The following is a 17,721-nucleotide window of genomic DNA, read 5'->3' on the forward strand; positions in this document are numbered from 1 at the left end:
CATTTCTACTGTCATCTCTACTACCTGCCCCATCCCAGTCCCTCTTTGCAACACATCTGGTCCTCAAAGGAGAGGAAGAGGAACTGACACAAGTTTAATGGCTACTCTCATCATGCCGGGGAACTATTATATATGGCGGATAAATGAGAAGAAGTGGGATATGGCAGGGCAAGCCTAGAGACCATGCATTCATACCACATCTAAAATAAATCCCACCCCTTACAAAACAATTCACCCACACAAACACCTTTGTTGATGGCACCGACTTTTCTAAATACAAATAAGACACCCCCTGAAAATAAGCCATAGGGTGTCTTCTTGAGGAAAAATAAATATAAGACAGTGTCTTATTTTCGGGGAAACACAGCACATTCAGAAGATGACTGCAATTGCTCAGCTTCCAGGAGGGCTGTTAGTCCCAGGGGCATTTTGGTCCCAGATGGCTTAGAGTTCTAATTATGGGGCTTCCTTCCCTCTGAGTTCCAGCAAATTTGTTCTCCTTAGAAAGAGAACAGCAAATTTGTTCTCATGTAGAAGAAGAGTTGGTTCTTATATGCCACTTTTCTCTTCCCAAAGGAGTCTCAAAGTGGCTTACAATTCCCTTTCCTCTCCCCACAACAGACACCCTGTGAGGTGGGTGAGGCTGAGAGAGCCCTGAGATTACTGCTCAGTCAGAACAGCTCTATCAGTGCCATGGTGAGCCCAAGGTCACCCAGCTGGCTGCATGTGGGGGAGCGCAGAATCGAACCTGTCGTGCCAGATTAGATGCCTGCACTCCTAACCATTACACCAAGCTGGCAGTTGATACCTTTTATGGTCCACAAGGGAAAGTCGGCTGAATCGTTTCTCCAGCTCTGTCTTCAGCTTTTATTCCCCAAGCTAGTTCTTTTCGCTCTGATGTTGCTGAGGCTATAACGTTTTATCTTTTCCCACATAGATTTTTATCGCGGGCAGCTTTGGCAGCCTGAAGCCTAGAAGGAAGCTGCAGTGGACTTCCCAAAGAGAGCCGGTTAACAAGTGCGCTAAAACGGCCCATTCCCAACACACATCACAAACATTTCATTAAAGAGCACTGTCAACTCAACATTTCTCTTAAGCGTATGACGCACGAACGGAAGAGCAGAATTGGTGGCATTCATGATGCTGCAGTGCAATATGGCCAAAAGTCAGACCCAAGCTGGTGACCTTCCAGATGGCACAATAACATAGTTATACATTTTGCTGTTGGAAATAAATCCCATATATCTGCTTTCCCACATAAACTGTAGTGTTAAAGGCTTTTCCTCCCCTCCTCCCATTTTGCACATGCAATTTCCTTTTCCACAAAGCTCTGCTGTCATTACTCACCTATGCAGGTGCGTCCATCGGTATGAAGTCGATATCCTGCATCACATGCACAGTGGTTGGACCCCACAGTGTTAATACAGCTCTGCTGGCAGCCTCCATTTCTCACTGCACATTCGTCGATATCTAAAAGGCGAGAGACAGGTGGTTGAGGTTTTACAGGCTCACTTGTCTTCATAACAGAGCCATGTGTCCATTCCTTTGCCAAATTCCAGCCAGGCAATACGTACCTTCAGATGGAATATCAGCAGCTAAACAGTTCAGGGTTTTTTTTTCAAATCAATGTGTACAAGTTAGTTGCCTCCCCTTCTTCGACCTCCCTGTGACCTAGTTTTTCAGGCCCCAAAGTCTCCATTTCCCTGATGCCTTCTCTTTCTCCTGCTTATAATCACAACTATCACACAAACTCCTGTTTCTAAATCCAGATTCAGGGCATCCCAGCCATAATTTGGGCTCTTGTTTGTATCTGCTTTGTCTGTTCCCTTGTCCTATCCTTGCTGCCTAGTACACAACTTATCTGTCCTTTGTCCTTTTCTTCTAAAATTCCTCCATCCCATTTTTTTTCCTGTTTCCATCTCACTCCTGTGATTTATACATGCTGGAGAATGAGGTGGTAGAATGGAGAACACCAGGTCTAAGAATATATGAGGTGCCCTCCTGGATCAAATCAACGGGCCTTTTACACAGTGGTCAACCAGATGCCCTGGAGCAGTGGTCCCCAACCCGCGGGCCGCGGCCTGGCGCCGGTCCGCGAAGGCCTTGGCGCCAGGCCGCGGCTCCTTCTTCCCTCCCCCCCCGAAGCGAGAAGCTCGCCAGGCCACGAGCAAATCGGCCGCCAAACCGTCCTGGCAAGCTTCTCGCTTCGGCTCTCGGCCCGGCTCGCGGCCCGGCAAGCTTCTCGCTTTGGGGGGGAGGGAAGAGAAGCTTGCTGCTTTAGCGGCCGATTTGCTTATGGCCCGGAGGGGCCGGGAGGGGGAGCCGCGGCGGCGCAAACGCGCGTGCACGCAAGTCCGCGCATGCGCATTTGCGCTGGGAGCAGCGGAGCAGCGGTCCGCAGCAGGCACAAGCTTGCGGACCGCTGTCCTGGAGGACCAAAAGAAAGGTCACAAAGGCCAAGATCTACCCCTAATTCTGCTTTCATTGCTGGTATTCAGATATTTACCACCTCTGGATGCTGAGATACCATTTAGTCACCATGGCTAGTAGCCAGTGATGGACCTCTCTACTGTGAAAGGGAAACTGAGCCAGAGATGGTGAGGAAGCAGGAAAACCATAGATGAGAGGAAGGAAGGAAGGAAGGAAGGAAGGAAGGAAGGAAGGAAGGAAGGAAGGAAGGAAGGAAGGAAGGAAGGAAGGAAGGAAGGAAGGAAGGAAGGAAGGAAGGAAGGAAGGAAAGGGAGGTGGAGGAGGACCCATTGAGAGAAGCAACCCTCACTTTGCTTGCTGTCTTATCACAGAAGAAGCTGTGACCCACTAGTTGAAAATGACAATCCTAAAAAGGAGAAGGCTGTTTGCTAAGAGTGCAACTAGTATGGAGTCTGTACTACAAGATGTGGCACAATGCTTAGGATGGCCGCACATTGTGAAGGGCTCTCAAGGTTAAACCAGAACTTTATAGTGGGCCCAGAAGCAAATAGGTAACCAAGACAGAAGTACTGGCTGTCACCCCAACAATTTTGTTGCTGCATTTTATTGATAGGGACTGGCCTTGCCACAGCTCATTCTCTGATGACTGACAGGGAAGTAGCCTTGAGTGAAAGGCCAGGAAACAAGGAGAAGAGTCACTGCTGGAATGTGGAGGGGTGGCAGCAGCTTCCCACAGGAATTGTTCCAATCCCATGGGAGTTCCAAGGCACAAAGCCTTCAAAAGGGCTGGCCGCAGGGTAGGAAAGGTCCTTCGTAAAGCAAAGGGAGGGCACATTGGCTCTTGCTCCTCAGGCTGAAAGGAGCAGGGTCAAGAGAGAGGTGGGAAAAACAGGTAAAGGAAACCCCCTTTCCTCTCAGTCTGTGGGAGGGGACACAGTGTCCATTGCTGGCAAGGCTCTGATCGTCCCAGGAGAGTTTTCTACATACTCTGTCAAGCCCTCTGTTGGCTTCGTGAGGCAAATCACAGGTGAGGGACAACTAACTCTTCTCATGTTTTCCCACCTGAGCCCTAGCACTGAAAACAGGTTGCTGTACCTAGTTTCAGTGAAGCCTTGTAGATACTGTGGTTTTCTAAATCATCTGAAATATGCTTACTCCGGAGTTTAGTCCACTGTATTCAATGGGATTTGCCCCCGAGTCAGTGCGTATAGTGTTTCAGCCTAAATGTGCTGCTCAGGGGAGTGTAGGAAGAAGCAGCTTCCCCTTTTCCTTTGCCACAACTCCACAACACAAAGTGGACTTTATCTATACTCTTCAGATATCTATGGCTTAGAAGGCAGGGACATTACAACATCAAGGAAGAATCATATTAGACTTCAGCTTTAAATTTGGACCAAGCAGAGATGAATGTTTAAGGCAGCCTTTCTCAACTTTTTTACCCTTGAAAAAGCCCTGAAACATCCTTCAGACTTCAAGAAACCCCAGAAGTGGTACGATGGTGCAGAATATGGTTGGGAAGCATAGCTACATGCATGCCCACCCAGGGCTCCACCCCTTCCCACCCCCTCCAGGCCCCTCATTGGCCATTTTGAGAAGGGATGGGTGGGTTGGCATGACCATATACAATCATATCACCTGATAAATGTTTAACAAATTTTAAAAAAATATATGAAACATGAATTAACTCCCACCCATTCAAGAAACCCTTCCAGGGCCATCAAGAAACCCCAGGTTTCACAAAACCCTGGTCGAGAAAGCCTGGTTTAAGGGGAACAAAATCTGGGCAGATGTCAACTTCCTTGACACATTTATATACACACATGCATTATACAGACTGCCAATGTTGCCACTCTTGTTGGCATGTGGACCTGTCACACACACATACACAAAAAGAGATGTGTGAAATGAATGCCTTGCATTTTCCAACTCTTTAGAGCACATAATCTCTGAACTCAAGAGAATACCATAGCTTTTAATTCCACAAGAGCAAGACCCAGCTGTCTGCCTTTTGTGATCCTTCATTCACAATAAATCTTGAAGAGATTTTCTTTACTGTCACCTTGAAAGTGCACAAAAGCCAAGGTCAGGAGTCACTGAAATTCAATAGCCTTCTGCAGTACTCATTCTCTTGACAATGAAGCAAGTCCTTCTTAGCAATCTTCACCCCAATAAAATGCCTATGTTCCTTTTCACACAGAAATAGGTCCTGAAATTACACCTGAAGTGAAGAGACACCTGGTCACCAAATCATTTTGACAATGCCTTGATCTTTGTTTGGTCAGAACAGAAGCTCAGGTGCATTCCTAATCAACAGAGGTTCAAAAGGCCAAGAATAGTGGGATTTACTAGATGGAACAACTCTCTATAATAGCATAAAAACTCAATATGACCCTACTGGATCAGACCAGTCCATCTAGTCCAGAATCCTGTTTCACACAGTGGCCAACCAGTTTCTCTGGAGGTCCAAAAGGGTATAGAGCTAAGGCCTTCCCCTCCTGGCCCTGGGATTCCTCTGTACATGGAGGCTCCTTTTAGTCACCATGGCTAGTAGTCACAGACAGATTTATCCTCCATGAATTTACCTAATCCCCTTTTAAAGCTGACTGTGCCAGTGCCCATCACTACATCTCCTAATTCCACATTTTAATCACTCATTGTATAAAGAAGTATTTCCTAGCAGTTGTTCAAGCCATCAGTCTCCCAACTCTTCCTCAGTCCCTTGAGTATCAATGACTGATCCCAAGAAGTTCCTCTATTATGAAGGGTAAATTTTGGTCTCACTTAGTATTTGTATCATTTGTTCCACTAAGTGCATCAACAGTATACAGAATGTACATCTTTGTGCAACCATGTACTTCCAGATTTCTATGGTAGCTGATCTCTCCTTCTCCAGGTCATGACTCAGTGGTACTTGGCATGCAGAATGCCCCAGGTTGGATCTGTGGCCTCTCCAGTTAGTGGCTCTGGCAGCAGTGGATTGGCTGGAAGGGGGGGGGGTGAAGAACTTTGCATAGCTATGCCTTGACCCAACAATCAAGTCAAGCTCCAAACTATCACTTTTCATTGATTGTGTATGCTTCCCTCAGAGGCCAACCCAAACATCTTTTAACATCAACAGTAGGCCATGACACCATGGGTCCAATGTCAATTGAACTCTCTCCCTTGTTAGCACACATTACCTATGAATGCTGTGATTTCAGGAAAGTGTTGAGGTAAAGGATTCCTATGATCATCTAGTATTTATTTCTGCAAGGGCACACATATTCTCTGATTTGGACTGACCCTGTTAGGTCGGGTTGTTCACAAATAAAGTAAAGATTAGAAATTGAACTTACATGAGAGGGAGAAACAACGTATGAGCCCTGAAATGAAAACATCTGCTTTCCCAGTTACTTTTTAAAATAATATCAGCTTTGTACTTGCTTTTCATGATTTTTAATGCTTATGTTCACTTAATCAAAACCAGCCTTATAAATATGAAAGGAAAAAAATATGAAGGGAAAAGAGCTTGAAAGATCACTTTGAAAATAAAAGATTCTTGGTTCTTCTGGCTTGAATTAAAGACTTTTACAAGGTTTGTTGTTAATACTTCACATGTAAAACATGCTCATTTCAAGTAAGTGCTAGAAATGACTTGAGTTCGTTTTTTAAAAAAGCAAGTGCTAGACTTTGCGTTTCAGATTCACGTCAGCCGCATAGCACAAAGATAAATTTTTGTTTAAGTAAACCATCTGGAACCTTTTGGGCATCCACAGATGTTGTTTAAGACGTAAATAATAAACATATCTTCTACTTACATTCTATCAGGTCTGGTCAAATTCTTCTATTTGAATCCTTGCCACATCAAACCAAGGAAAGAGTGCTATTTTTTCAAGAACATATTTTCATCCATGGAAACAATGGGATAGTTTAATTTTTGAGGAAATATAAGGTTGGATCCAGCCAGCTTTTAGTGGAAATCTCAACCAATTCCCCTCCTTGCCATAGCCCCAGTCCCACTTGGCTATACCCATCTTGGTCGCACAATCTCCCTTTGGGGAGATCAGAGGGGACCCTCTCTCTCTTTTCTCACCAGTGGAAAACATGGTTGGGTCCAGCCACAAGAGCTGTTTTTCGAGGACTGACGGGAAAGTAGGTTTACATGATGGACAGACTACTATACAAGTCTGATATAAACTACAATGAAATTAGATTCAAATGGATAGCCATGTTGGTCTGAAGTAGCACAATGAAATCAGAGTCCAGACTCGGCTCTCGCACATCAAAAGGCTTTGCTAATTTTAAATGGGGATGGTTTCTTGGCTGAGCCTCCTTTGCGGATCCTGACTTCCATTCTCGAGGACTCTGCCAGTATGCTTTGGGTAAGGTACCTTCTGAGATAAATCAAACCAACCTGGACCTCGCTCGTCTCCCAGCTATAGGGGGTGATGGGAGAGCCAGTTTGGTGTAGTGGTTAGGAGCACGGACTTCTAATCTGGCAGACTGGCATCGATTCTGCCAATCCTACTTAGCTTTCAAGACCTGATAGGAGCGAGCTGGTATGGGCTATTGGGGTTGGGCTTAACAGTGCTACTAAAATATTTGGTTTCCTCCATAAATAATGTCAAATATCGCCCCAAAGATAGCTTGCCAATTACCGTTACTCTTCCCCTGCTATTTGCAACAAGAAAGAAAGGGACAAGACATTTACAGGGTACACTACTTTTGAATTTAGGTACAGCTAGGGTGAGACACAGGCTCAAAAGAGGATACAGACTACCTCACCCCCCCACCCCCAATCCATTGCACAGTGCAGGGATTCTTCTTAAAACAAATCAAAGGATTTTCTTAATATAAGAAATTGAAGCCTACAGCTCCAAGATTGAACATTAACGACTAGTCTGTATGCAACATGAGCAAACCAAATAAAACTGTCAACTGTTAGACAGATAAGTCTGGCTGGGATACATAAATTGCCTTGAATCTCCTGGCCCACCATGTTGAAGCTTCAGAGCAAGATATTAAAGGGGCGGCGCTTTTATGATGTGGCAGTTAACTGGGAACTCAGACCGAAATGGAAGGATTAAAATGAAAAGGCGGATGACGCACAGAGTGTCAAGGTCGGTGATATTCCCATGCGGCTACGAGCATGTGCCACCTCTTTTTCACATGCCTGATAAAACAGCAGCATTGCAGATCATTAATGCCAAAAGAAAACACAACCCTCTCCTTCACATCAGAGGTGGAAATGAAAATTGTGCTAAACAAAAGCCAACACGCCGTTAGGTGTCTTTCTAAGTCAGAGGCTGGAGCTGTGCAAGGGCATGAAAATGCACCCCCACAGTGGCATCAGCTAGTGGCATGGGACCAGTGCCCACGCACATCCATTCCTGTTTTCCCATCTTCCCAAGCCCCCACACCTCCCCTGTTGCTGTGTCACCTCTTTCCACAGCCCAGAATCTCCCCCCTTTCTTAACTGAGCTGTGCTATAATGCTAAAGTAAAGATCAGCTGGGGAAGGACAAAAAAAAGAAGAAGTCTTAAATGGCTAAAGGGAAGAGGCAGCTTCCTGCAGCCAGCTGTGCTCTGCCATTTCCAAAGCAGAAATTCATCCTGCCCACCCTCCCTACCTGCAGTGGCTACAGGTGGAATGTCCAAATAGTTGTTTTGCCCCCTTCCACTCCTGCCGCCATGCTGCACTTTCCTTTTTAGACAAGAGGAATGAGGTCTAAGGTCACAGGGAGGAGCCCTCCTGACTGCCCCACCAATCAGAGAAGCTTATCCAGGTGGTACACAAGAGGTGGCCTTTTCAGTGGCAGCCCCACAATTGTGGAACTACCTCCTCAGCCTTGCCCCTCATTGATCTTTAAATAGGTGGCTTATACGCATGTCTTATGTTGATGTTCGCATTGGAAGCCACCTGGAGACCCTGTAAGGCTCATCTGGGGCAAATTTGTCAGCAGTCCCTGCCCCCCATGATCACCCCTCTCTCCAGCCTGGTGGAACGATCTGCCAGCCGAGATCAGGGCCCTGACAGTTCAGCAAGGCCTGTGAGATGGCACTCTTCCCCCAGGCCTATGGTTAAGGCTAGAGCGAAATGGGCATGTCAGCCACTTGGGAAGAAAGGTGTGGCATGACATTTGTTATAAACGGTATGACATGTTATAAATCTAATTTTGGCAACAGTTCCCCAAAAAGGATGATCACTCTTGGAGCTTCTTCATCAGGCATCGCTGCAGTTGTTGGGCAGAAGGCAGAACTGCTCATTCAGCATCCAAGCGACTTTCAAATATTGCCAATGCAGCAAGTCAGGGTGGTTGGTGAGGAGCATGAGCCGGCACACCTTTAGAGTTAAAATAAAAAACCTGTTCCTGTATCACAACACTACTGTTTATTTTTTTGCTGCAATGGGTTAATATGACTACATTTCTGGAACCCATATGCTCTATGGCCAGGTATTGTTTGCAGTTATAAAACACCATTCTGAATGAAGACTCTTCTTAACCTGCGAACACAAAAGGATAATCTGTGCCAGGAAGTTCCAGCTATGATCTTTTCCTAATGTACACTTGAAGGGAGCTTTTCCACCAGGCATTTGCTTGAGGCTGACCGACCCCAAAATATCCGCTGGTCCCCACCCCCACCCCACGACATCCCTTCCATGTAATTACCCTGTGACGTTCTATGTAAACCGCCCAGAGCCATATTGAAGGGTGGTATAAACATAGGAAGGAAGGAAGGAAGGAAGGAAGATATCCCAGGCAAACCCAGTTCCCTCAGATCTCAGAAGATAAGCTGGCAACCCCTTTAAGGGCAACATCTTCCTTGATGGTCTCCCATCCAAGGACCCACCCTGCATAGAGATTTGACACTGGGCTATATCATACCATTTCACATCCAAAAAGGAAATGCCACAAAGAAATGGCACACGAGGGATCCCTTCTCACTCCTCTTAATTCTTCACAAACAACTCCTCACATTCCTACAAGAGACCTCAATTAAGACTTCACGTCTCCGTTTCTCAGGAAGACGTGCCCCCAAACTCAGCACGCGCTCCTTTGAAGAGTTGCGCTCAAGGGTTTAATTCTGGTCCCTACTCTGATTTCACCGTCAGGAAGCCAGGTGTGCATGCATGCGCACACGCACGTGCGAACACACAAACAAACCAATCAGTGCCTGCATTTAAGTCATATAAAAGGAAAGAGCCGGGCGTATTTATGAACTGGGACTTCAACATCCTTCTCTCAGCAGGATACGACAGTTCGAAAACATAGTTATGCTGGAAACACAGAGGGAGAAACGTCTGATCTTTGGAAAAAACCTCTGCATTTTGACAGCAGCTAGACAAATGCGCTCTTGCTGAGCTTGGCTAGTGGCTTTCTGCACTTCGGCAGCTTCCCTCCCCAACAGATGCCTCACAGTAGGCAGGCGACACAGCTGAGGTAGACTCATGCAAATACAGGCCTGATTCTATCCACTGTCACCTGAGCCAAAACGCAGCTGCAGAAAATGTGTTGAGCGCTATCAGGTCCTAGCCTGACTAGGTCAGTCTGTGCTGAGAGCCAGAGGGCCTCCAGGGTCACAGGCAGGGGTCCTTCACATCCTTTCCTATCAGATCTTTTAAACAGGATGCCAGGCATTGAATCTAAGACCCTCTGCACATAAAACAGATGCTCTACCACGCAGCAGTATTCTGTTATGTAAACTTGGTTAACAGGCAGAATTGAAGGAAGGACGTATTTTTGCTTCATATTTGCTTCTGACCATTATAAGGGTCAGATGGCTTTGGTGTATATTATGCAAAGGTAAAGATATCCCCTGTGCAAGCACCGGGTCATGTCTGACCCTTGGGGTGACGCCCTCTAGCGTTTTCATGGCAGATTCAATACGGGGTGGTTTTCCGTCCCCAGTCATTAATGTTTTACCCCCAGCAGCAAGCTGGGTACTCATTTTACCAACCTCGGAAGGATGGAAGGCTGAGTCAACCTTGATTGTACTCCCAGCCTCATGGTCAGAGGTTCAGACAGCATGTCTGCTGCCTTACCACTCTGCGCCACAAGAGGCTCTTATATTATGCAAAACCAAAACAGGAACACAACCCATCCTTAACAGGTAGGAACTCAGAGGTTGAGCGGTACAATAAAATAATGTAAAACTTGTTTATTATAGTGCACAATTTAACAGAATAAAAAGTTCATAAAAACTACACAGAACTAACAGCACATAAGACCAAACGCGTTTCAACCCTACTGGGTCTTCCCCAGTGGTCAGAACTGTGACGATACACTCTCTATATAATATTCAACTCTTTATGAAGCGTAGCTGAGTGGTTGAATGGGATTTTGTAAATTACGGCTCCAACCAATATATGTAAATTTTATCCTTTTTGGAGACCACGTCCTATGATATGTATCTAGGGTTACTACTCTTTGCTATTTTTTAATTCTGTGCTGAGAGTGTATCTCATGTGCATCAGGAAAAAAGCTATATCCTTTGTTGTATATTAACCTGACTGCTGCGAAATTTTTTTTGGGTGTTGTTAATTAACAAAATGCCTACCCCACCTTTCTGCTCTCATCAGGGCTACCAAAACGACTAACATGCTAAAAGCACACAAAGAGCATTAAAATCAAACAAAAACACATTATTGAAACAATTAAAACAAGTTACAGTGATGATGGTTGTTCATTTAGCCTGACAAAGAATGCATGCACTCGAAAGCTCACACCTTGGATAAATCTTTGTTGGTCTTAAAGGTGCTATTAAAGGACTCAATTTTTGTTGTGCTACTTCAGACCGATGCAGCTACCCACTTGAATCTAAAACAAGTTAAAATACATGTGCAAAGAAAAAGAAGAGCTGTGGTATTTGTACCCTGCTTTTCACTACCCAAAGAAATCTTATTAAAGTGGCTTACAATAACCTGCCCTTCTAATCCCCACCATAGGTATCCTGTGAGGCAGGTGTGGCTAAGAGAGCTCTGAGAGAACAGTGAATGGTTCAAGGTTATCCAGCTGGCTGTAAGTGGAGGAGGAATGGGGAATCATACCTGGTTCTCTAGATTAGAGGATGCTGCTATTAACTACCACAACAAGACAATATACTATTCCAGCATTGGGCAGGAATGAAAAATCAGTGAAGGGACACCAAACCTAACAAATAAATAGTGATAGGAGACAGCAACAAAAGGGCACAGGTGTATCTTGCTGGGGAGAGAGTTTTGCCACCATCACCAAGAAGGCCCTCCCCTGTGTTGCCACTCACTTAATATCAGAAGGGGGGAGCTGCTGAAGCAGGGCCATGGAAGATGACCACAGCAGTCAGGTAGGCCTCTTTAAAAAAATATCCATTAGTAAAGGTAAAGGTATCCCCTGTGCAAGCACCGAGTTATGTCTGACCCTTGGGGTGACGCCCTCTAGCGTTTTCATGGCAGACTCAATACGGGGTGGTTTGCCAGTGCCTTCCCCAGTCATTACCGTTTACCCCCCAGCAAGCTGGGTACTCATTTTACCGATCTCGGAAGGATGGAAGGCTGAGTCAACCTTGATCCGGCTGCTGGGATCGAACTCCCAGCCTCATGTGCAGAGCTTCAGACTGCATGTCTGCTGCCTTACCACTCTGTGCCACAAGAAGCTCTTAAATCCATTAGTAGAATTGTATAAATGTGAACCAAATAAATGGCATTTGAGCCAAACCTTTAAAAAGTTAGTAAATACTACAGCTTTTAGATTTGTTCTGGTAAATCCATCCCATACAAATATCACTACGGGATGGACACAGGCAGTTTTTAAACTCAATCCTACCTAATTCCTTACTATAGCATCCCACATTACTTTAATCCATGCAGATTCCATTACCTGCAGCATCTGCCTTTCTGATGATCAGAAGATACTCCTCCTTCCTTTTTCACCAGTTGAAAAAGCTGGTGGGATCTAACACTTGTCAAGAAATTGGTTCTACCATGCAATTTCTTGTCCACATTTTCAACTTTGGTTCAAGCTTTTGGCCTAGTAAATGAGTTTGGTGAACAGGCCTTACGAAGAAAGATTTTTCCTCTGAAACAAAGCAAGCTGTTAAAGGCAACAGAGACATAGATGAGCCAGAGAGAGGAGGTAGTCCAGCTGCAGGTCATTCCATTAGGCTTGGTAACCCCTAAGGTCAGGGGAGGGGGCATTCTACCGCTTTAGCACCTGAGATCACAGATGGCTGAAAGGTGCTTATTCATTTGAACTCAGCACACCTGCAAAGTGTCAGGTTAATTGACAAGGCCCATAGATTGGTCAGATCATCAGTTAGCACGGGTCTGGTGGTTAGGTAACCTTATTTGCCCTACACCTGATTGGCTAATTAGAATCAGGCCAACACTGGGCCTGGATCACCAAGTAAAGGTTTTTATTTTGGTGCTTTGCTACAAACCATATGATGCTTCCTAGCCAGGAGAGGGTGTTATGTACACCATGTTCTAGGCCATTGTGGGGGGTGATACATACCATGGTGAAGTTGACCTGCTGTGTCATGACCTGGTCCCTGTGGGCCCATTACTGTGACTGCACTTGGATTAACTTGGCAGCTGTTTTGGTTGGTGGGCTTTACTAACTCGAAATCTTGTCTTGGACTGGAAGCTTGAAGACCTCTGCTGTTCGGTAACATCTGGAAACTTGGACCACTGTTTGCAAAAGTTTGTAGACAGTTTTTTAGACTTTGTTATTTTTATCCTCACCACTGCTCTGCTTTGATTATCTCTGCACAATTTTAAGTAAATCACTTCAATTACATTTTGTGGGAGTTGAAGAGATGTGGAGAAATCAGCATTAGCAATAAGACAGACAGGAAGCCTAGATCTTGATTCAGTCCCTGGTAAGTGCATTATCTTGGGCTGAGAGAAGAAAAGGGTTGATTTTTTTGCATCCCACTTTTTACTACCTGAAGGAGTCTTAAAGCAACTTACAATCGCCTACATTCTCTCCCCACAATGGATTCTGTGTGAGGTAGGTGAGGCTGAGAGAGCTCTGGGAAAACTGTGGATGACCCAAGGTCACCCAGCAGGCTGCATGTGGAAGAGGAGTGCAGGATCAAACCCAGTTCTCCAGATTAGAGATCATTGCTCTTAACTACTAAACAAAGTTGTTTCTCTAATCAATCAGCAGTCTCTTTTTCTAACCTCCCTTTGAAATTCCTTTGTAAGGGGATACTTTTAGATCAGCAACTGAATGCTCTGGAAGGTTAAAATGTCCCCTCTCTGTTATTTGAATGTTGTAGCTTCTGTCCATTAATTCTTTGTTGAAAGGATTGGCCTGCTTGTCCAGTGTAGAGGGTGGAAGGGCACTGCTGACCCAGCAACCCAGATCTTCTCAGGATCATACTCTTGATTATCCTCCAATGTGATTTATGCCGTCATGTGTCCACAATGCCTTTCCACACCCTCTAGGAGAGAACGGGAATGAGTACAGTGCCTCCTCCTGCCTGTGCATGGCCACCATGATGTGAAATCAGTGTGGCCCATTATGCACGGAGTGGAAGGTCCGCATTCGGGGTGGAATGGTGATGGCTAAAATCACCAATTATGCACACTGCAGGCGGCAACCGGGCGCAGAGTCAACGTAGCCCACCGAAAAAGCCGTGTTAGCGAGATGCGGAAGAAAGTGGAACTTCCCGGGACCAGGGCACAACCAGAAGCGGCTCCGGAGTAGCCGCGTGCATAATCGGATACTCTGGGTTTTGCTGCCGTTGTGTTCCGTCCCGTGCATAAGTAGTTTGCTTTGCTTCTTCCTCCTCCTCGTTCTCCATGCCGCTGTTTCAGCAGCCGTGCATAATAGGCCTGTGTAGAACACTGCCTTTTGAGCATTCCTGATTATAGGGATGAAGCCTATGCATGTATACTTTGTACTGTGCTCACATTCTGGGGACTGTGCATAGGTGAGGATGGGGCTTATTCCTCCATCTAGCAGGTAATTTCAATCTTTAAACCACCCGTGGCGCCGTGGGCGCCACGGACTAAATAAATGGTTAAGCGGCTCTAAGGCGGGATGTGACCGTGATGAGGAAGGGTCCGGATTGGACCCTTCCTCAGGACAGATAATTGGATGGACCAATTGGCAGGTGCTTTGCACCTGCCGATTGGTCCCTCTGATTCCCAGCCCCGCAGTTGCTCCCAGCCTGATGCGGCGAGAGGCGCAAAGCGCCTCTCACCATGTCAGGCCGCCGCCCAAGGGAGCCCCCGGCAGTCGCGCAGAGCATGGCTGCTAGGGGCTCCCTGCCCAGTGCGGGGGCTCCAGGGGGCTCCCTGCCCAGCGCGGCTCTCAGTTGCTTCCTTGCTGGTGGCCTGATGCGACGGAGGTGCGAAGCGCCTCCGACGTGTCAGCCCGCCGCCCAGGGAGCCCCCGGCAGCTGCACAAGAAGATCGCCCCCAGAAGATCGATCACCAGAAGATCGATCACCCCCACAAGAAGATCGCCGCCACCCGGGGGCTCCCTGCCCGGCGCCTTGACACCGCGCCTTGAAGGCACACAAAAAACGGAGCCCCCATGAGAAGATGGACGCCGCCCGGGGGCTCCCAAGCTGCCGGGCAGTGAGCCCCCAGCCTCGAGGAACACACCACCACCACCACAAGAAGATGGCCGCCGCCCAGAAGACGCCGCGAACGAGCCGCCCGCCGTCGCTGCAGCCCTCTCTCCGGTAAGCTACCTTTCCTCTCCCTGCCCTTGCCAGTCCCTCACTCTCCCCCCCTCCTAGCGCCCATTGTATTTGGGATACAATGGGCTTTTTTACTAGTCAGATATAATTGGGAAAATGTTACTGTGTGGGGATGTGCCAGGAAGCAACTAGGGATGGGAGATCTGGTTCAGATAAGCCAAAACCTGCTTGAATCAATGCTAGTTTGGATATTTTTTGGAAATGTTTTCTTAATAACTTATGTTCCACATCTATTGATGTGCAGAAAAGGACTAATATAATTATTGCATGCACAAAATGCTATTATTTTAATTAAGAATACCAATAAAAATACCCTCTGTTGCCTGAAGCAAAATAAAAAATCCCACTCAGATTTAGTTAGGAAAGCTTCCAGGGTAAACAAAGTGCTAATGTCACCTTCCCATGGGCCAGATTTTCTAATTCCTTTACATCCGTCCATTTGGCACGAACTCATGAAGAACATTGACTTCTCAAGGTCTGTATTCTCCACTCAGATTGACAGCGGCTTTCCAGGGTCCCAGGCTAAGATCTTTCATATCCTCTACTATCTGCTCCTATGAACTAGAGATGCTGAGGCTTGAACCTGGGGCCCTTGGCTTTACTGCTGAGCCACGCACCTTCCCCCGTAGCTGTGTGTTTAGCTCCAAAGAAATTCTACTATTAGGTGGATATAATGTCAAAATATTTATTCCTGGTGCTATTTTCCTTCCCGGCTGATGCTCTTTCGAAGTTCAGTCAAACAGGAGATCCTGTACAAAGACTGCATCACAAATAGGATGGTTTAATATTATGCAGCCAAGCAGATCTGACTACCTGATTCTGCCAGCAAGGACAGTGGGATAGATAGAGAGAGGGCAATGTAAGTCCATTTTCATAAGCTAAGCACATGAATAAGCATTCAGGTTTTGCACAGGCATCTAATGTTCTGTTCCTCTTGCGTTTCATTTCCCTCTGAGCCCTCTGTTGGCAGCCCTTCCCCCGTGCCTCTGGGGTGTGGATAGATCTGCCCAATGGGCTGCAGTCCAAAAAAGGCATGCGACTTCTTACACACTAGAAGTACATCTTAAGCAGATGTGTGTGTAAAACATGCCATCAGGTTGCAGCCAGCATATGGAGAGCCTGTGGGGTTTACAAGGCAGGAGACTAATAAAGGTGGTTTGCCACTGTTTTCCTCTGCACAGCAACCCTGGTCTTAGAAATAGAGTCATAGAGCTGGAAAGGACTTCCAGAGTCATCTAATCCAACCCCCTGCACAATGCAGGAACTCACAACTACCTGATCACCCACAGTGACCCCCAATTTTATGCCTAAGTGACCCCCCCACCAAAAATCTCCAAAATCCAACCTGGCCTGGAGGAAATTCACCTACCATCTCACAGTGATGATCCTTCCCATCCAACTACCAACCAGGGATAGACATGCTTAGCTTTTGAGATCTCAGGAAATCAGGCCAGCTAGCCCATCCAGGCCTGGGAATTATTCAGTTTCTCCAGTCTAAACCCACTGAAACCAGTTATTAGAATGGGCTTATAGGACTGGTGGAAAATCAAGATAAGACCATAATGGAACACATTTGTCTCAAAGCTTTATACATTTCAAAAGTCAATGGATTTGCCAAATGATGTAATGATTAAAAATATCCCAAAAATGTCTACGGATTAAGTTACAGGACTATAATACAGGTCAGTACAACAAAGGAACCTTTTAAAAATCAACAACTGATCACAGGTGATCATTCACCTCTGACTTCAGGAGATGTGATGGGAAAGAAATCTAATGAAGTATATTAGAAGTGACAACCTACTGAAGGGAGTTCACGCAGAGGTCATGAACTTTGTAGCTAATTTCTAAAGTTTACCCATGTGAAGAGACATGTGCATTAAAGCTTGTGTCACTGTTATAGAAGACAAGCTGTGAGATGTGGCACCCTGAATTCTTGAGCTGAACAGGATGGAGTGGCAATTTCTACTTTAAAAAAGAAAACATAAGGTTTGTGGCTATTTCAGGTTGCAGATGTATGCAGAACTACACCAACAACAAAAAAAGGTAAATTGGAAGCTATGACACATATAGCAAAATTCACCAAGTTACTCCTACCACATGAAGCCAGGGGCAGATGGGCTCCATCTTGAAATGAGTTGGATTTTACTTAATGAAAAGACAAGAGTTTGTGAAGATTCAGAAAGACAAAGAGCCAGTATCAAAAACTGACAGGGTCGGAAAGACCTGTGGAGTGCTATGCCTTGGGAAATTGTCAAGACATCTTGTTCTGCAAATATGAAGTGTGTTTTGCTTTCTAAATGACAAATGACAATAAAACAAACACTACCTGGAAGTGGAATTTCTAAAAATGGGCATATGGTCAGAAGCCTTATAAGTGCTCCCTCCTGATGTGCTAACACAATCTTCTACTGGAATTTGAAAAGGTATCTGGTTTCACGAAATATAATTACCAAAAGAAGAAATATGACAGATCGTAATGAAAGAATGCATATTTTCTGGATTTTCAAGCATGATCTAAATGATGGTATAACCAAAGGAGTGTGAAAATGAGAAGTTCATCTTTAGGCAGAGATGTTAAGTGACTTCTCAATGTTTTCTTGAAATACAAAAGTTATGG

General features: G+C 45.7%; 1 protein-coding gene across 7 annotated transcripts in view; it reads right to left on the bottom strand.

Annotated features, from left to right (window-relative positions):
* The window catches only part of LOC143843009 (uncharacterized), a 228,529-nt gene that overhangs the window by 91,181 nt on the left and 119,627 nt on the right, over positions 1 to 17,721 (bottom strand). For all 7 annotated transcript variants that reach the window (XR_013233425.1, XM_077348484.1, XM_077348485.1 and 4 more), the window contains one exon: positions 1,348 to 1,470. Coding sequence is in view for 6 of the 7 variants with exons in the window: in XM_077348484.1 (XP_077204599.1) it covers positions 1,348 to 1,470 (123 nt within the window). In the remaining variant the exon portion in view is untranslated. The remainder of the gene's footprint in view (positions 1 to 1,347; positions 1,471 to 17,721) is intronic.

Source organism: Paroedura picta, chromosome 8 (genome assembly GCF_049243985.1).
Source record: "Paroedura picta isolate Pp20150507F chromosome 8, Ppicta_v3.0, whole genome shotgun sequence".
Taxonomy (NCBI): domain Eukaryota; kingdom Metazoa; phylum Chordata; class Lepidosauria; order Squamata; family Gekkonidae; genus Paroedura; species Paroedura picta.